We start from the raw sequence: 20,990 nt of genomic DNA, 5'->3' as shown, positions 1-20,990 counted from the left end.
TGGGGTGCTAGAGCAGCCCTCCCCTCCCTTCCACACTGCTGAGCTGAGGGTGGGGGGGTGGGTAGGCCCCAGCAGGATACTCTCATTAGGGAGGGTCCATCCCCCTGCCCGGACCGAGCAGCCCAGCAGGGAATCGATGATAGTGTTTATCACCCCATTAAGAAAACAACAGAGGGACATTACCAGCTACTTGTTGATTCTCTGTTTGTCTCATCTACCACAGCATGGCTCATAGCCGGCACGTGGTCTGCTAGCTAATACTATGTGTAGGTGCAAGGCAGATGGGAGTATAGTAGTGCTGCATGTACATTGCTGTAAGCAATCCACACCCCACACTGCTCAGAATATACCAAATTCAATGAGGTGTTATAAGTTGTATTCCTACAGCAATTTTTAAATTATTTACAAGGGAGCAGGGGATGAAGGGGATGAGAAGGACAGAAAAAGGCTTAGTGGCAACCAGTGAGTACAGAGAGAAGACAAGGAATAGAGATGTGTAGAAGAAGGGATAATGAATATGAAGCAAGACAGAAGAAGTTAAGATGAGGGAAAATAAAGGAGCCTATACCACACACTTACATATATACTTAAGTATATACATACGTAAGTATATATGTATGTGTGTGTATACACACACACACACACACACAAAGATATATATGCATGTATGTATCCCTGTATGTATGACTGAAAATGGTGCTGTCAGGGAAAGGACAGGGGAAGCAACTATATACAAAAACCATACATTTTAAGTATGATTAACCATCTAGTTCTGCTTCATGATGCAGTCAGTATCTGATGCTCCAGAGGAGGGCTTCCATTAAAAACCTTATTGTACTCCAATTGCTACCTGTAATTCATGAACCTGCAGGAGTATAGCTTTTGAACTAGCTTTCCCCTGTGCATTTTCTATCATGATACTCAAGACAGAGAGCTATAAAAGAAAGCAAAGGATCAGAAACACATTTGTGATTAGAGAGAGTATCCAGGTTACTATGCTGATACAGTGTGAAATCCTGGCCTCTGTTAAAGCAAAATTCCTATTGACTTCAAAGACACCATAGTAGGCAGAAGGGCAGCTTGTAATCTTTTTGCTCTCAGCATCAGTTCAGGAGTCAAACAAGAGTAGGAAAGAAGTTCAAGATGAAAAATTATTAGCTTAAAGCCAAGTAACTGAAAGCCTGCAAAGCAGACCCATGGTTAGAGCTTATTTAGGGAATAGAACAGTGCTGATTTATACTTTGTGCAATTCCACAGGCTTTTTTGAGGTGTTTGTAGGCATAAATGTGTGGTGAATTTAAGCCAGATACATGATCTCTTGAAACCACAAAGATCTTTTTTATGCAGTACACCTTTCTACAGGACTCAAGTAACTTCTGAAGGATATGGTACAAAACTGCAGCAATTTAGGCCAAAGCTTTTCTTCCAGTTTCCTATAGACTCTGTCATAAAGGTAGTCACTGTTTTACACTTACAAGTATCTTAATGCCACTGTGCCCTTAGGTCAACACAATGGCTAAGCCTATATTCTTGTTTTTGGTCTATGACTTGGCTCTGTGTAAAACTCTAGAAATTTTGCAAGTCACTGGTAAGTAACAAAACAAAAGTGATGAATGATGTGAAGGTGTCCCCAGAGATGCTGTTTAACACAGAGCCACTTCCCTAAGCACGTTAACTAGTTTATGTAGGGACAGAGCTTGCATTTCTTGCGTATCCATAAACTCCCACTGCTCAGGCAGGTTATGGAATCTCCTGTTCGGAGGTTTGCAAGAAGAGGCTGTATAGGTATCCTGTCTGGGATGGTTTAGGAACAATACAACTGCTTGTAAAGGGCGTTGCCCTGGATGACTCTTACAGTCATCCCTCTCCAACCCTATAATTCTTTGAATTTAGTGGGAGCTTTGGATGCATGAACAAAGCAAGACTGGATCCACAGAAAATTGCATCTAGAAAGGCTGATTTTTGTATAGAGTTCTGAATTTGTGTGTACACCCTGTAAATATTGACAACTGGGGAATCTTTTTGATCTATTCCATTGGGCATGGCCTGCTGTGAAAGGAGTTTAGCTTTGAATACAAGCCAAAAAATGAACTTATATGAAGAGCTACTTTTAGTCAAATCTTCTCATCCAAGCAAGACCTACAATCAATCCTGGATTGAGCAAAACCTGTGCAGTGCCATTCTGTTGGAAAGGGAAAGAAGCAGATCCTCTGTGCACTCTGAAGCATGTCAGGAAGGAGGCCCGAAAGCAGGGCCTAGCAGGGGAGGTTAAAGGCACTGCTAAAGAAGCATTGACTACAGGGATTGCCAAAAGGCAATGCTGTTTTGTGCCCTAAAAGCTGTGCATCTGAATGTAAGTAGGACATGAGTATAGTTTCTCTGCATGCAACACATATATGCTTATTGTGGGTAGCGAGTCCTGACTATTCAGGCCCCCTACTGCTTAATTTAAAAACAAATACAATCAGAGTTTTGGGACAGAAAAAACAGGTGAGGAAATATCTGTATTAAAAAAAAAAAACTTATGAAATTTTAACTTTCAAATGACTGACAATGAGTTTTTACATTTTTCTGTGTATTTAAAGTCTGTTAATGAAAACAGAGTTAATGTTTCTAAAGGCAAGCCAATGATTTTACAACAACAAACACAAAAAGAGGTATTTTGAACGTTTATGAAAAAAGATATGCTCCGGACCCAGCTATGACAGCATTTCAAAGTTTTAACCTTTTGGAAAGGTAATTTTTACAGTCACAATAGAAAATTAGAAATCCAAATATTTTTATTGCTTTAAATGTACTATGTTTATCATTTACAAATCATTAGCTATAAAGATATTTACCTAATTTAGCCTTTTGATATTTCACGCAAATGAGAGGACAACACTGATTATCCTGCTGTTAAAGTTAAAACTCCCCACTACAGTCAACTGAACTCTAAAGCCAACACTGGAACATTAGGACTGTTGACACAGACAAGAAATTAAAGGTGAAGCATCCAATATATTTGAGCTAATATAGAAATATAAAACACAAAGGACAACAAAGGCTCACAAAGAATTAGGCCACAACCAGAACTCTGGTGATATTGTGTTCATGCATAATAGCCTGATGATATAATTAATTATGACTTCCCAGAACACATCTTATAACTTGTAGGAAGCTTGAACTTGCTCCTCCAAAATCAAAGGGAGGACTCCCAATGGCTTTGGCAGAAACAGGATCAGGCCCACAATCTTTGTAATAAAAAAAATATATTGCATGTCTGATTTCAGAATACCACATGTTCTCAACTGACGCAAAAGAGAGTAAGAGTCAGTGCACAAAAACCAAAGTAGAAAAGTCAACAGATAGTGTATCAGGTTGAATCACAGTATTATGACAGTACGTACTCATTGTTTTCCACAAAATTAAATTCTCATCTGGTACTACAGACTGTTATTAGCATCTTGATAGTTTAAGCTATGCATGCTAAAAAGATATCTCCTTTTTTTAAAAACAAATAAAAAAACCCAAAGAAAATCTGTGTTTTGTTTTTTTATTGCTAAAGCACATTACAGTGAAGGGCACACTCTGCTGGTGAGAGGCACCCTTTACACTGAATGCCATTTAATGATATTTTATAAGACTAAAGTTCCACTTAATTATGTAGAATAAGGACTTGCAGGCTACATGACCTTTTCTCAGAATCCTGAATATTGGAGAAGGGGTCTAAAAATATTTCCTCACTGTGCGTGGACTTTATTACAATTAAGTACCAACATAACTAGTGCATAACAAAGGCTCAGCTGCCAAAATAAAACTTTTCTGAAGCACTATATGACAGTTCAAAACTCTTTACCTTAGGCTTTTCATCCAGTATTTGTTGGCGTATCTCCTTGTGTTTTTCTATGAGTTTCTCCTGTCTCTTACTCTGAGCATCTTCTAGCTACAAGAAAACAACAAAATGTACTTTTTCACTCAAGGGGGACTAGGTTCTTTGGGTAAATGCAGTATCTTTTATTAAACCAACTAAATAGTTGGAAAAATTGTTCTTTGCAACCTTTTGGGCACAAACACCCTTCTTTAGGCATAAGGAAAGTCTGCTGGTAACATGCGTTCTCCAGGGTAGAACAGAAGTTAATATGCAAAATGCAGGTCTGTGAAAATGCAAATACGTGGCAGCATGGATCAGAGGAATGGGAGACAACAAAGGCAAGACGGGGACGTGTTGGGGAAGAGGGGGAATGTTGAAATGGTGATAGAATGTAGCTGGTAAAATGCAGACAGGTTACCTGGCATTATCAGATGGCAGGCCATAAATCCAATGTCTATATTTAGTCCATGGTTTTTTGGATTCAATAGATGTTTGAAACAAGGTTAGTAGGCTCGTCTATGAAAGGCGTTTTGTAAGTTCTCTTTGAAGATAAGAACTAAGAGGTTGGAGAGAGAGTGGTTGTCTTGTGAGAAGTGTGCACCCATAGGTAATTGGATATTTTTGTCTTTGTGGGTTTTCGGTGCACGTTCATTCTGGTACACAGTGGGGTTTGGTTTCTCTCACGTATATTTAATCAGGGCATTTAGTGCACTGGATGAGATATATTACATTTCTGGAGGTACAGGTGTAAGAACCAGGAATTGTGATGGTTCCATTGTGGGATGTAGTTATTGTGGGAGTGGTGGAGTTGTGTTGGCATCTACTGTGCTTTAGGCCATAGGATGTTTGCTTCTGGTGATGAGGGTGGCGAGGTTCAGTGCTTGTTTAAAGGCTAGGATGGGTGGTTCTGGAAAGGTCTCTTTGAGAATTGGGTCTTTTTCTAGTATGGGTTGCAATTGTTTGAGGATGTTCTGTATAGGTTCCAGGGAGGGATGATATGCCATAACTAATGGTGTGCGATTCATGAGGACTTCCTTTTTGTGCTGCAGCTATTCTTCACGTGGTATCCGAGTGGCTCTTTCAAAAGTATGATCTCCTTGTTGGGTAAAGCCCCTTTGAGATTTGCTAGGTGACAATCATGGGTGTTCTCCACAGTGCAAACTCAGTAGTTTTGGAGGGCTTGCCTGTATATTTCAGCTTTTCTGGTGTGCTTAGGGTGCTTGCTGGTTCTGTGTAGATATGCATGTTGTTGGTCCTTGGGTTTCTTGTATATGGTGGTTTGTATTTTACCATTCCCTCTGATCCTCGCTGCCATACATTTGCATTTTCATAGACCTGCATTTGCATATTGACTTCTATTCTACCATGAAGAACACATAACACCAGCAGACTTTCCCTATGCCTGAAGAAGGGTGCTTGTGTCCAAGAGTTTGCAAAGAACAATTTTCCAACTATTTAGTTGGTCTAATAAAAAATGTCACATTTACCCAAAGAACCTTGATGTCCTTAGAGCAACACAAACAACCAACAACCCTTTTTCACTCAACACACAGACCTGATTTTCCCCTCCCAATTAAAAAAAAAATGTGTATAATGAAAACTGTAAATATTTGTAATACAAATTCACAGTTCCTCTCTTTACATGAGCCTGTAACTTAAACTGACAGTCACAGGTGATCCAAAGGGATTCAAATTCAGAAGTATTTAATATAATAGTCATAACATTTAAAGCACATTTTATTGTATTTTGTTACATACGCTGGACCTTTTCCTGAAAAGAACTATGTTTACATATGTGAAGACAATATATTAATATACTTTGGTCCTGACTATGCCATACACTAAAGAATGCAGTTGATTTTAATGTGAATTAAACACATGCTTAAAGTAAAGGATATTCTTTAGTTCTTTTCTTGAATCAAGGTCTTTGTTAACAAAAATAACAAAGAACTTGACAAAAACAAAAATAACAAATTAGGCTTTTGCATTAAAATGTCTCTTCCTTGCAGATTTGTTGGAACTCAGTGGTGTCTGCTTCCCAAAGTTTTGTTTCAACATTTTTGATAGAGAAAGATATGGGAATACATAAGATTCAATATATTGAAAAACCCTTACAATTACAGAATAGCTAGCAGCTTCTTGTAAAATTCTGTGAAACAAAGCCTTTTTATATCTTGCAGTGCTCTGTTTACAATTCTTGTGCATTTCAGCAATTTTCTAAATATAATCTGGAATACTCTGCAATTGCGTGTTTATCCACTTTCAGAGATCTTTGTCATTTTTAGATTTTTGGGAGGGCAAACCATTTAAAAAACTTCTCATGAGCTACAAGCAATAAATAGCATATAGTTTCTATGAATAAAAATACGGTATTCAAAGATCCAAACTCATCTATAACAGAGCAGAAAAATTAACTAATCCCTTAGTTACCTATTGCTCAGAAGAAAACAACCCCACACATCTCAAATGTCACATCGAACAGAATGTATCTAACACTCTGGGCTGTTGTTGTTCAAGCTGCTGTCACCAAATCTTCATTTAAAAGTTTAGAAACTCTCCAGTATGATACTAAATATGGAAACTGAGGTTTTGCAAAATGTACATAAGCATAATGGCCTGACTTACCCTTTTGATGTACTGCACCACTTCCTGGATATACGATCGAATCATTTCAGTCTTCTCTCTGAAGACAAGCGATTAACAAGTTATTACAATCAATAGAATTACAACAGTCTGTTTGTGAATTCAGCTCCTTCCTTACACAAGGGGGGTTATGCTTTGATGGCACAGTTCTGTCCATCCATCCATCAGTCCATTCATCCATCTGCATTTTTAACTGGCCTTTCACATGGGGAAAAGGGGAATCTGTCTTCTAGGAAGTGTCCAGATCTTACTCAGGCCTCTCACAGTGAAACAATGTTGTGTCCTTCCTTTAAGCCCTGATAACATCCAACAAGTTCTGCTCTTTTACTGAGCTTTTCAGCATGGCTGTTGTGCCCTTTTATGTGTCAAAATGGAATCCAGAGAGAATACAATACACAAGCAGCCACCCGGTGCACTGTGTCCAACATGTGGTACAAGGGACAGCACAAACAGGTACTAGAAGGAACATCCTGGCCCAAATGAAGACAAAGACAAAATTCTGAAATGCAGTGTTCACCCCATAACATCATTAAGTAAACTAGGACCTCTGATTTCACAGCAAACACTTGCATGTCAGAGGATTTCAGTGAAAAAATTTTACACCGGTATCAGATAAGAGCCAACTCAATAACTCCAAATGATTGCACACTGGACTATTCTGCTGATGTTGAATTTTTGTTGGTGTTGTGCTTCCATGCATTGAGACATGCTAGGTGTAGGACATAGTTGCTTATACTCTGTGCTTGAATTGTGTTGTCTTTCTGTGTTCTTAAACAATGTTGCCCAGAGGCATAACTTGAAATATTGGCACCCTGGGCAATACAGGGAAAGGGGAGGAGTGAGTGGTCACTTACCGCCCTGTTCAAGGGCTGCTGCAATTGCGTTGACAGTATGGGCTGTTGCTGCCTCAGCCAAAACTTCTGTAATAGTGGCTGCTACAGTGGCAGCAGCAACAATGAGCTTGGGAACTGCTCTTCTTGCTGGCTGGTGTCCTGCTCCCATGCCGACCCTCTCCCACCCTTCTCCCTCCACCGCCTAAGTTACACTACTAAATTGCTGCCCATTTTGTTGGTTAACTCCCCAGCTGCCTCCTTATTTGGGAACCAGAAAAATAATTTTTTTATAGCAAACTCTAGACCCAAAAAAGATCTAAAATAGAAAAATGAAAGCCTGGAAAGCTCAGCACATTATATTACTCTGTGTGTATTGTGACTTCATGCTTGAGGGAGAAGAGATGTAGTTGTAGCTACTAAGCACATATGATTAGGAAAGGATTCATTGGTTCTGCAGGAAGGTCTTGCTATCTGTTCAACTGGGACGGGGCAAGTTACATTCATTTGATGGAATAATTGGGAAGAAACATAGCTGAGTTTCCTAATCTGTTCTCTCCTTTCTCATGGGTTCTCCTATGGAAGGTGTTTGAGGGAACCCTGAAGGATTTTTATTTGCCTGCTTTTGAACACTTCTAAGCTTGGCATCTCATTAATCTCTCTACTGACGAATTATTTCATGCTATAATTGATTTTACAGCTAAAACATTTTTCATAATACCTAAGTGATTTCTGTTTTACTTTCATGATATTATGCCACCTTTAACAACCTTAAATAATTCTTCCTCCTCCTTCATATGATCTCTTATTATGCCCATTTTTTGTCTTTTCTTTAGGCATCTTAATAACTTCTCCTGCTCTCTGTTCTTAAGTAAGACACTGTATAGTCTTTGCATCTTTGGGCCCTCTTTTCAGTGCTTCTGCATACACTGTTATTTTGGATTTGAAGTAATCTAAATAGAATTAAGGCCACTTTAATTTTAAATCAGTTCTCACAAAGAGGTTGAATGTATTTTATTAATCCATTTTAAAAGTTAAGTTAGATGGTTTTTCTAGTGTCCTCATGTAGACAAGCCCAGAGATACTTACATCCAAAACTAGGGCCTCGTTTTCCCCATGCCCTCCTGCAGCAGGCCAATGACTTTATATAAGGGACTTGATGCTAATGGGTCTTTTTATGAGTGTAAAGTTACTTGTAGGTGTGTTGACAAGCAAAGACTATACATATTCTGTCCTGACACAGGTGCTTTCCATGTGTTTGCTCTCAGGCGACGCATAGTCCCTCCCCGTACAGTGTAACTGCACACCTACAGCTGCCAGAGGGCTTGCAGTGCTTATGGAAAATGGGGCTGGATTAGTCCCATGAAATGAAATTGCTGTTGACTACTACTTCCGTGACTGATTACTGCCTGCACACTGACTGCCTGGCATTTAGGGCTGAGGCTTTCCCTTTCTATTTTCCATGTGTGAAATGTACTTGACCTTCTTCATAAAACTGAATGCATTTTTAAGGACATACTTACTCATCCATTTGATTTTTATCCTTGGATTTTGCTTCTGTGATCTTCTCCTGCCTCTTCTTGTCCATTTTCTTCTTTAATTCTTTCTTTTCTCTAAAGGAAAGAGGAATAAAGATTAATCCAAAATGTATATTCTATACAAAATTAGCCAAAGAAGATATAATTAGTTAAAAAAACCAGAGCCTTACTTTTCACAAGTTTCTTTTAATTTCTTTAACTGGCTGTTCTGACACTCTTCTGCTACATCTGTCAACTTCTGAATGAGCTGGAGGAAAAAGCCCAAAACAATTACATATTTTACATTTTGTCATCTTAAATAAATCTAGCTTTCTTCAATAATATATGGTGATGAACATAAGTAAATATTATATCCCCTCTTTGACCTGTGTATAATTAAAAGATAGCAACTGCCCTATCAGTGGGGCAGGCATTGTCAGACTGAGAACTGTAGAATTATATATATTAGCTCCCTGTTTCTCAAGAATAGCTGTCTCCCAAATTATCTGATATAAAAGCAAAGGGTAGTTATATGATATTATTCATGTTATGCACTGGAAAAGTAGTGCTCATTTATAAATTCAATTATAAATTGCACTTCTATGACATTATCTATTACAAGGCTTCTCTGTGGGTGTGGCATTATTATTATTTGGAACAATTTTGATTTGGTGATAGAGAAATAACAGATTCCTACAAAGCAGGTTGAATGGGGTTCTCTGGTCATATTTAGGAGCATGAGCTACAGCGGGACTGGGCAATTACTTGGGCTGGAAGGCCACTTATGAAATTTCTGACAGCTGTTTCAGGGGGGAGGCAATTGCCAGAGGGGAGGCAATTTATTCTATTTGGACTTGGCTGGTCCACCCTGAACCCACTGCCAGGGGCACCAGATGGAGCAGGTGGGTGGGCAGTGTGGGTAGGGTCTCCATGGAGACTGACCTGGGACCCTAGTGGGCAGGGCACATTCAGTCAGGCAAATGGGATGCGGTTGTGAGCAGGTGGGGAGCAGGAGTGGGATAGGCAAGTGAGGCTGGGATTGTGGGGCATTGGCAGAATGGGACTAGAGCCCTGGTCCACTCCCTGCATGTCCCTGTGATGGGCACCAGTTCTGCAGGCAGGGACATGCAGGTCACTGCCTGCAATCCTGGCCATGCCCACCCACCCCACCCCCAGATGCTACTTCACACCCACCTGCATCCTCATCCCACTTGCCTAGCTGACCATGCCCACCATGTGGGTTCCATCTGGTACCCCCCTGCAGTGGGTGCAGGGTGGATGGGCCCCGGGTGCTTGGGCAGCAGGGTGGGTCTGGCTGGGGCGGTGGGGCACACACCTGCTCCTGGGCAGCGAGAGGCAGCAACAGCAGCAGGGGCTGCTGGGAAGCTGAGTCTGGTCACCATGCTTCCCCTGCCTCACAAATTATGGTTCCCATCATGCCCGAGAGCCACACACAGGGATGGGGAAGACTGCACCCATTGGCACCTCTGTGCCCTGGGGGCAGTGGGACCAATTACATGCATCACAGCCCAAGCTGCCCCCCACGCCTGCACCGGTTGGGGCTGAGGGACCTGCCATGGGCTGGACAGAATCCCTTGGTGGGCCAGATCTGGCCTATGGGCCATGCCTTGCCCACCCCTGTGCTACAGGTTAAAATGCAGGACTGAGGGTCAGGAAATGTGAGTTCCAGTTCTGGTTATCTCAAATGTGTCCTAGGGCATATCTCAAATGTTTCCTGGGGCACTTCAAGGCCAAGCCTATCCTCTGCTAAAGTCAGTAACAAAATATCCAAAAGAACAAGATTAGTCTCTGACCTCTCTGTAATTCAGTTTTCCCATCTCTGAGAGGTAATAATTCTCTATGCAAGCAAATGTTAGGAGACTAAATTCATAATACGGTGCATTATAAAAATAGAGAATTAACACACTTAAATATTTCACCAGTTTGGGTCTAATTGAGTAAAAGAAGCATGTATATAATCAAAATCTTGAATGGAGAACCTTTGATATGGTTATGTAGTAAAATTCCACTGCTTTTCTCCTTTGTCTTGATAAGAAAAGGAAAGAAACAAGAATGAACTCTCCTCTACAACTACCAAATTACCAAGTGTACCATGAAGAAAGAATCTTCACTCATCCGTGAAGCAAATTTTAATCTGAGGAAATATTAATTCAAATAAAGCTCAGTGATTAAACTGTCAGAATGTGCCTTATTAAAAAAAGTAATTATCATGAAACTTCATAGCTGAACAATGCAGAAAATGTAGCTTAGCTTTGGGAACACGCATTATCTATTTTGATGAGTTTACATGCAATAGAAAGCTATGCAAACTAATTATATGCTAGTTTAAAATGGCTGTTTTCATAAAAAGAACACAAACTGGTTTGTCACTTTCCAAATAAGAGCGGAAACAGCTCAAAAAATGCAGCCCTCTGAAAACAATGGGAGTAACTGCTCAATGGTGCGAGCAAGGCTTATTTACTGTCTCTAACTTAATTGCAAACATAAAGGAGTTTTGCATCTTACTCAATATTATAATTAATATCCAGTATGTTTGTAGGAGGGGCTTGCTATGCACTCTTCAGATAAACACATCCTCTCATAGTGCACATGGGAAAAGAAAGATAAGCATGCTTCCTAAACTTTGACATACCCTACACAATGTTCTTAACATATGCTTGTAGATCATATTGAGAATGCCAATGGCTAACAACATTTCATGTTTTTCAAATGGTTATCTGTCCCAAAACACTTTGGGTGTGAAGCAGAAAGAAAGGAGACTATCGACTAAATGTAGGGAGACACTGTGAGAGAAAGAGGGCAATCTTGCTTCTGGCCTGGATTAGGGTTGGAAACATTGACTCAGCTTCAAGATGTATTCAAACCTGCCATTAGCAGAAAATGTCAGTGAATGTAAATTCAGTATGTATTTGAATAGATGATTATATAGTTCTTGGCCAGGATGGAACATACAGGATGATAAAATAAGTTGAGATCATTTGAAATATAGTAAAGTCCCATGCCTGACCCAGTCAAGGGATCCTGGTAAATTAAAAGTGGATAGAGAAATAAAAACAGGGCACCAAAACTCAGTCACATCCAAGCCAAACATTTTGTCTTGAGTCTACCATTTGGATTATTTAAACACTCTAAGATTCAGGTTGATGCCAAGACATAGAAAGCACGACTAGCCTTCAGGTAAGCCAGGCAGTGCCCAGTGGTAGCCTTAGGGCTGTTGGGGCCCTGGGCAAGAGAGTCAGTTGGGGCCCCTTAGAGGATTAATTTTGATGACCTATAAGCCAGTTGGAGATTTTTGATTTCAATTGCACTTTGCCCTATCCATGGAACTGAAATGAAAGTATCTTAATACCATATTGATAATACAAATATTCGGTGTAATTAATTTTTATTTTTATAAAGTGTGGGGCCCCAGGCAGTCGCCCAGTTTGCCCTCCACTCAGGTACTGCAGTGCCATAGCAAGGGGGTTGAGCAGAGCAACTGCCCGAGGTGCTGAATCGAAGGGGTGCCAACAGGCACTGCCCAGCTGGAGCAGTGCGTGGGATGGAACAGTGAGCAGCTCGTTTGGGGGGATGCAGGGAGGGCAGCTCCCACTGCTGCATGCACGGGGCAAACGGGGGCTGCCGCTGTGGGCTTTCTTGCTATGGCACTGAAGTCAGGTACCAGTTTCATGAGTCACTGGGACCTCTGTCTCATTCTACTTGCCAAAGCCTCTAGAGACAGACAAGCATATGCTTATAGTGACTTCAAAAAAGGGGAGGACTTGATGCTCAGGAGTGTGCAGCAGCTGTTACACGGTAACTGTAACATTTATATGAGCCTGCAGTAAAACAAGCATTACAAAATGGCTCAAACTTTAACCTTGCTTCATCTGGGGCAGTTTAGCTCAAGTGTATCACACTTCTGAGCAGCAGCTCCCTCTTCCCTTTTGAAGCTGCAACAAACATACATGTTTGTCCATACTCCACTGTGTACTATTCCCATTCTATACAAAAGGAACTGGTGTAGCTTTAGATATGGAGGCTGGACTGGACAATAGCATCTGTGCCCCTTTCCCTTGCAGTTCTGAACAGTTTAAGAGAATATGTGAAAACACACACACACACACACACACACACACACACACACACACTGCTGGGAATGAGAATGTGCATATGAGCACCTGTGCTGCAAGTGCACACTTGAAAAGGGAGCAAGGTCTGGAAATAAGGAGCATTAGAGGCCCTCTTTAAAAATGTATATCTGAATGGAAACTCCTTTGAGGCAGCAGAGATGAGTGCTTTTCTTCTCTTTCCTTGTTCATGAAAAATAGCAGTGGTGCTCAATTTATTTGGTCCCAGGGGCTGGATTAGTGGCATGGGGCTAGTCCACAGGCTAGATCCCAGATGCGAGGTCAGTGAGTTGGAGTCAGTCCATGGGTGAGGCCCTGGGTGCCAGCCTGGTCCCATGCACTGAATGCGGCTATGGAGTGATGCCAAGTGCTGGCCTGGCCCACTCATGGGCTGGCTGTGGCCCAACCCCATGAAGGTCCTAAAATTTTATGGCAGGGAAGTGGTGGTAGCATTAATGAATGTGGCTCTGCTGTGACAATTAACACTGCCACCACACCCCCACTGCCAAAGGTCCGGACCCCAGGGATTGGATCCAGCCCATGGGACATAGGTTGAACACCACTGACAAATAGTAATTTTGCTGAATTGGGATGGGGGAAAAGGTTGGGGAGGGAAAGGGTGATAGAGGGAGTACTGAACATATTTATGAATTGGGATCAAATTCTCTTTATAGCTTTCACCAAAAGGAAACAAAAAACGGACAAATTTTGAAAAATTCAAAACATGTTGCCTCAACATTTAAAAAAATGAAATTTTTCCTTCCCAGAATGTTGGCACATTTCATGCTGATATTTGCCAAAGAAAAATTTAGACTCATCATTTGTAGATGACAATTTTTCACTTCAAAATTGACCCAAATTAAAAGTAAAATGCTATGCTGAAGGGATTATTTATCCAATCTTACACAGTGACCCTTTGATGTGTCACTGGAAGGCAAGGCTAGAAGAATTCAGTGCCCTTTGCTAACTACTAATTAAGATTCCTTACTATCGCCAGCCATCCTTTCCCCCATTGACAGGAGGAGGGCTATATCAGGGTCCCTGGCAGTGCATGTCAGCATCTGCAAGAATGGTAGGAGTAACACGGCTCGGGACAATACTTACTGGAGATGGCTTTTGAAACCCCAGGTAAGACAGAGACTGTTTGCTACTCCAGTCAAACAGAGACTGCTAGCAGGTATGGACTCAACACAGATCCCAATCAGCACTTCACTTTTAAATTTCTCACTGGGGAATATAATTCAATCAGCTGTCAAACAGTTTCCGTACATTTCTTTTTTATCAGCCAACGCTTCTAAAACAACCTGCCTTTCAGATGGTACAACAAATCACTGTAAATGAGCAATACCCTAATATGAGCAGTACTCTGATATGACAGCTTCAGATAACACAAAAAACATATCAGATCTCAGCACACAGGGTATAACTCCTATGTACAAGAACTCTGATTCTCTACTGCTCTGACTCATGGGCTGACCTCTTGTACCAGGCAGCCCTGAATGGTGTAACTAGCCCCATTATATGTACTGCTTCTTCACATTTGTTTTGTACATATGTCAAAGATAATGTCTGTGGAGTATTCAAGTGGTGTTTCACAGGAAAACTGAAGCCAACTTATATGGAAAAACTGCACTGGTGTAGTTCAGGGGTGCGCAAAATGTGGCCCGTGGGCCGGATGCAGCCTGCCAGGCCATTCAGGCCTGCGGGGCCCCCCCAAAATTTAGGAAATTAATATATATCTGACCCTAGCTGCCTGTCATGTGGACCTCGATGGCTGACCAAAACTCAGTAAGCGGCCCTCCGCTCAAAATAATTGCCTGTCCTGGTGTAGTTGCACTTAACTTTTTAAAACAATATAATCAAAGTGGTATAGGCCTTTCTGAGCATGCTCATTGTTGTGTAAGGCAAGCTTAACTGATATTCAATTAAACTTCTTTCCAATCAACTTATTAAACACTGGAAAAGTACCCATACAAAGGCATACCCCAGTTTAGCTATATCAGTGTATATTTACATGGAAGGTGACAGAGGTGTTGACAAGGTCTGAGATGTGGTAGTGATCATCATTCGTGATTATTATTAAACGAACAACTATTGTACCTCTTTGCAAAAGACTGAAGCAAATACAGTACGTTGACAACTCTTCGTTATATTGAGACAAAGCACCATGTTAAAACAGAGCTAAGGTTGAGACCCTATATCAGTAATTTAAGGATAAAACTAATTACAGAGATACTATTGCTCCAAACCCAGGAAAATCAGAGTTAGGTTTATCCTTAAAAGGAAGCCAAACATGTTAAAACATAAAAAATGTAGATTGAAGCTATCCAACCAATCTTAATCCTCCCCTGTAGTAACATAATGAGGTGAAAACATTAATTTCATAGACATTAGGGAAATCAAATCATAACATACCTTTAGAAATCAGTTCAATCTAACCCAGGAACCACAAGCACTAAAATTCTTTAATCAAAGTCATATGGTTACTGAATGATGTCAGTACCAGGGAAATTAAACTTGTTGGATGTTTAAATGGATATTAAAATTAACACTACATCTCAGTTTCCTGAGTGTTTAATGTTTGGATTTTAGATAAGTATGGCACTTCTCTGTAATGTTTTTTACCCTTAAGTTACTGGTGTTTTTAAATTTTACTTTCATTCTATCATAACATTTATATCAAGTAAGTAAAACTACTGTTACTAGCTTAATTCAGTGAAGAAATAAACTGAAACTGCTGGGTTTGAAAAATGGCAGTGGACATGAGAGCTTTAGGTCTTCTATCCTACAATGAGTTCTCAATGCCTGCTGTTCAGCTAGACCTCAGAGCAAACATTCATTTTCACAGTAGACCAAGATTGAGAGGCCCTGCTTAATTTTCAGGGATCAGGGAAATAATGTTGTACTTGACCTCTCATGGATATATGACGCAGGGTAAAGAAAGGCTAGAAAGAAAAAAAACAAACCTTGATCATTTACTGTCTACTGTCTATTCTAAGGGGTGTAAGAAAAAAGAATCATCTTTGAAATAGTAGAAGTCTTTATTTCTGTTGTGTCATATCAAAGGGAAAGTTTTTGCTGAGATTTGTTCTAAATATGACCACTGTAGCAATTAAGAAATGTTAGCAGAACAGTACATTAGGTCAGATGGGTAGCATTTCTGTTGGATGGGCTGTCAGAGGGTTAGTTCTCAGGACAGGGAATTACAAAGTGCTGTTGCAAAGACTGCTTGCCTGATTAGCTGCTACTTGGAGTATGTGAGCTGTAAGCTAGAAAAACATGCTGCTCATATAGATAAAAGGGAATGGAACAGGTAATCAGGTATTTTATTTAACCGTAGAAGTTTATGTGGTCCCTATGCCTGCAGTATCTGAGCACCTTGCAATCTTTACTGTATGTTTAGGCCAGTGATTCTCAACTGGGGTGCCACAGTACCTTGGGGTGCCACAACATGCTTTTAAGGGTGCTTTAGGACATGAGCAGCCTCTCAGAAGTGACCCAACATCGCTTGTCCCCACCTCCCACCACAGCTGTGTGGAGTTGTTCATGGTGGGGAAAGATCTGGCAAGCTGACCTGGCCTGGACAAGAAAGACGGTGCTGGGGCTTCTGGCAGAGAAGCCAGTAGAGAATGAGCTGCAGTGGTTCATGAGGAATCAACACAGGGAGAAACTTTAACTGCAAAGTGGACACAGAGACATGAATGGCAGGCGGGGGGATGTAATACAGCCCATGCAGAGCCAGGCTGGTTGCAGGCACAGAACCAGGACTTGGTGCTGCATCTGTTCCATGGCAGGAGGCTGGACCCACTGGCACCAGGCACATGCCACTGGAGAGACCTCAGCACTAACCCACCATGCACATAAGCTGATATATTCAGGTAAGGAAATGAAGTTTCAGTTTCTCACAAGTGTGCCACAAATATTGGTCCCTATTCTGTAGTCAGACCAGTGTACCCATGTAGCTATGTGGCTGTAACCCTGAAGTGTTTTTATTTTCTGACTTCTTATGTATGCATAACTTCTTAACTGTAATTTTGCTTTATCCCTTTAGAATCAGTGTTTAGAATATCCCTTTAGAATCAGTGTTCCTGCTTTATTTCCATGTTCTTGATTTAAAAAAAACCCTAAAAAAATCTAAAAAAGATCTCATCTAAGATAAAGGGACTTCCAAAAAAAAAAAAGAGAACAACCAGACCATTCATAAACATGTTGCTACTTATTTTTTTATAACATTTTGAAATTGGGTGACACTAAATTCAAAAAAGCATAGGAACCTGAAGAGATCAAGAATCACTGGTTTATGCACATGGCTCAGCTGCAACAGAATAATTTAGCCTGGATTTTCCTAAGTGTTAAATTTACTCTGCAGTAAAGAGCAGAGACATAACCAGTTCTCCAAAGCTTGCTGCTGGTAGTAGGCAGTTATGGCACCTGGTCATTAAGTAATGGGAAAGCTGATTTCCTGTGAGCAAACAGCTATCTTATAATGCAATGGCCCAGGGAAGTAGATATACCACCAGTGCAGTGGTGTAATTCTTTCTTTTCCAAAGCATAACTTTATCCTGGACTACAGTGACTTACACCAAAGCAGAGCTATACACTGCTTGTCCACTTTTCTTTTACCACTGAGTGAAGTCGAATTACTCTGGCATAAGCATGTTGTGCATCCACACCCCATACTTATCTTCACTGCACTACTATAATGGAAGGAAATCCATTATTCCTGTTTTTCCCCAGATAGAGAGCAGACAGATAAGACACAGATCTAAATCTAATGTCAAATTATTGGGACATCTTTTCTGCCTCTTGGCAATAGCTAATGTTGATGTCACTTAGGGCTTGGGCATTACCCAACATCGTTATAGTTTCTTAAGGCTTTTCCTTCTCTGGTTTGGTTCCGTCACTAATGACAAAGAACAATAGTTGTTAACAACTCAAGAGAGGTGCTGTGATGTCTCAAGAATGCAAGAGCTATGGCAAACCTACTAGTGCTGCTCCACTGAAATCAATAAACAAACAACAATTCCAAGAAATATGTCAGAGAGGTTTCTGAGAGTGTTCAAGGTTGGTGTGACTTCTGTACTTGGTGGTTGCATCTTCATGAAACACTACTGTGCAGTTGTTACTCAGCATTTATTTAGTACTTGCTTATACAAGTACTTGCTTAACCTGAGTTACTGTGCAGCAGCGCTGATGAATGCCTTTTTTGTGATGCCACCGCATAGCAGCCTAATACTACTGCGCAATAACATTGTGTCACGGTTTTTGCTACAAAATGCTACTGCACAGTAGTATAGGGCTACTGCGCAGTCAGTGCCTCGTGCAGATGCACCCGGGGGGCAGGTCTAAGTGTTCAAGTCACACACAAGAAGAAACTCTGGAGTTTTTTCCTCCTAGGCATGCTGTTTGAATGTGTGCCTGGGAGCAAAAACCTCCGGAGTATATTGCTCTGGAGCTTATGCATGTGTAGCACATTGAGCCTGGTTGCAGCAACCCTAGCTGGGAGCAGCTCTGGGCTGTTCTGATTGGGTTCAATGTGCAGCAGAGGGACTGGATGGGGTACAAAGGTGTTTCAGTGCAAGGCCAGCCAGCAGGCAGCCCCTGCCCTGAAGCACCTTCATGCCTCAGCCACCAGGCAGTAACTACCTGTGTGGTGTTGTAGGCATGGGAGGTTTAATTTTGTGGTAGGCTGAGAAAGCTGGATAGTGTAGGTTGCAGTGGAAATTCTGGGAATGTCCCAGATCATAGAACAGTCCTGGGATGATTTTCTATATATTGAAATGACTCTCAAATTTCCTCTAATTGCACAGAGGACCTCTGGCCCACAGATGCAAAAGGCATAAAGGTGCCATTTTTGTCCTACCTTCATATAAGCTGGATCTTTGTGTTCTGCTTCTTGGAGTTCAGATCCTTAACTCCTTTACTGAATCTAAGAGCAATATCTCCCCCCCCATAATTAAAATTCTGTTTTGTGTCATATAGCACTCTTTAGAAAAGTCCTTCCCCCCCTCAAAACATCCACTGCCATCTGCTCCAGCATCTCTATTTTAGATCTTCAGGCCTTATGATCTTGCCTCTGCTGACAGCAGTGCTCCAGCTGTTAAAACAAAAGTTGGTGTGGAATAACTTATGCAAAATATTTCTGCACCATTCCTAGATGATGCCCCAATATCCCTTTAGAGCATTCATTTTCAATGAGAATATTGTTTGGCAAAACTTCACAACCCTGGGAAATGTTTGAAGCTATTTCCATCAGTTTATTTTCATGGGATGTTACTTTTTTTCTAACTAATTTTGCTTCCTGGAGTGTTGTAAGTCTATAAAGCAGCAGAAGAACCTGGAATCATGATCCAAATGTTCCAATAAATGTGGAACTAGCTGAACAAAATGTTGGGGATTTTTCCTTTGTAGTAGTAGTAGTAATCATTTGTATTCCTCTGGTGCCTTCATTTTAAGGTCCTCAAAAACATAAGTCTTACAGCGACTCAGCAAAGGCAAGCACTAGCCCCATTTTATAGATTGAATGCCAGAGAGGCTCCACAGATTTGATCAAGGTAATCATAGGCACACAGGACTGGAAGCCTCCTAGGTCATTCTGTTTAGTCACCTGCATTCACCTATTTAGCACAGTCCAGTAAGGTGATCAGCAGGAGAAGAGCATGTCCCAGCTCCCTTCTCCCTACCCCTTCCCCATGTTGGGTGGCCAGGGCCTGCTTCTCTACCACTGCTGCCTCTAGCAGTGGCATCCCTGGAGGAAGTCTCTCTGCTGGGGGAAGTGGGAGCAATAAAGCAGCTCCCTATCACCTCCTAGCTGGACGGCTGGAAAGTACACCTTTGAGGTAAATTTGTCATCTCAGAAGGCTGTACATGCATGCATGATCTCATAGCTCTCTATCTTTGCAGTGCTAGAACGTGCTGAGACACTTGGTAGCAGTATAAATGTAATGTGCATACAAGGCCAAAGAGTCTGTAAATTCTGGGGTTGAAATCCTGAATCTATTAAAAGCAAATGGCAAAAATCCTGTTCAATTCAATATAGTCAGAACTTCACCATGAATTTCTTAACTCTCTTTGTGCTATAAAGCTGCTATACTAAGAATAATCAGTGCTTGGATTATTTAGCAGGGACAAAAGAGAGTTGTTTTCTCACAGCTGTATGATCTTTCATTCTCTGATTTACTCTCCTTACAAACCTTAACACTGATCCCTAATACTAGCAAAAGACAGCAACCATCAAAATAATTAGTGAGATTATAAAATGGCATCTATTTTTTTTTTACTAGTTGGCTCTACCAACACAGAACAGAATCAGGAAACAGAATTCTGATGTACCAAGGCCCCTTTCTGATATCTTCAGCAAATACGTAAGAAATTTACGTCATTTTATAATCTGTCCTGAGAAAGGAAAGCACATAGCTGCACTCAGGGATGTATCTAGGGGGTGCTGCAGTCACATTGACCTTTGATTACTGCTCCACCTGAACTTTAAAACAAACTACCTGGAAGGAGCAGCTGTATTTCTATTCAGGCAATGCTGAGAGAATCAGTTGACTTCATGTCTCATTATCATTCCTGCTAATCTCTCCCTACTCCACAGGTGTTAATGGCCCTCTATCCTTTTTAATAGTCTTGACTTTCTACTATTCAAACTACCTTTTTTCCTACTATTTTGCTGTCTGCTAGCCCTTCCTAGTAACACCTCTTTTTATTTCACAGTCCTGCAGATTGTTTCTAGCTCTAGCTAAAAACCTTAACTTGGGTACAGAAATATACGATGAAAAAATGAATGACAGTGAAGTATTGGAGGCACTGTGAAAACACTCAAGAGGGCTAAATTTTGTATAATGTATCTGAATAAGATCCATCCATACATTAACTGTTATGAATCTAGGACTAATGACACAATATCTTTTTGACTGCTTGGATTCTGTTTTGCCTAGTTTGTATTTTTCTTTAAACTTAATATAGAATCTAGCAAATCAGGACACATTCCAATAGTTATATTTGTTTTTGCTTT

At 40.8% G+C, this 20,990-nt stretch overlaps 1 protein-coding gene across 4 annotated transcripts in view; it reads right to left on the bottom strand.

Annotated features, from left to right (window-relative positions):
- The window catches only part of PLCB1 (phospholipase C beta 1), a 740,315-nt gene that overhangs the window by 104,240 nt on the left and 615,085 nt on the right, over nt 1–20,990 (bottom strand). For all 4 annotated transcript variants that reach the window (XM_019549091.1, XM_019549092.1, XM_019549090.1 and 1 more), the window contains 4 exons: nt 9,035–9,111; nt 8,850–8,939; nt 6,479–6,536; nt 3,839–3,925 (listed from right to left, as the gene is read on the bottom strand). In XM_019549091.1, the coding sequence (XP_019404636.1) occupies nt 3,839–3,925; nt 6,479–6,536; nt 8,850–8,939; nt 9,035–9,111 (312 nt within the window). The remainder of the gene's footprint in view (nt 1–3,838; nt 3,926–6,478; nt 6,537–8,849; nt 8,940–9,034; nt 9,112–20,990) is intronic.

This window comes from Crocodylus porosus, unplaced genomic scaffold, assembly GCF_001723895.1.
Source record: "Crocodylus porosus isolate Cpor-Errol unplaced genomic scaffold, CroPor_comp1, whole genome shotgun sequence".
NCBI classification, from domain to species: domain Eukaryota; kingdom Metazoa; phylum Chordata; order Crocodylia; family Crocodylidae; genus Crocodylus; species Crocodylus porosus.
Note: the sequence above shows the minus strand (reverse complement) of the source record. Positions and strands in the feature narration are given on the sequence as shown.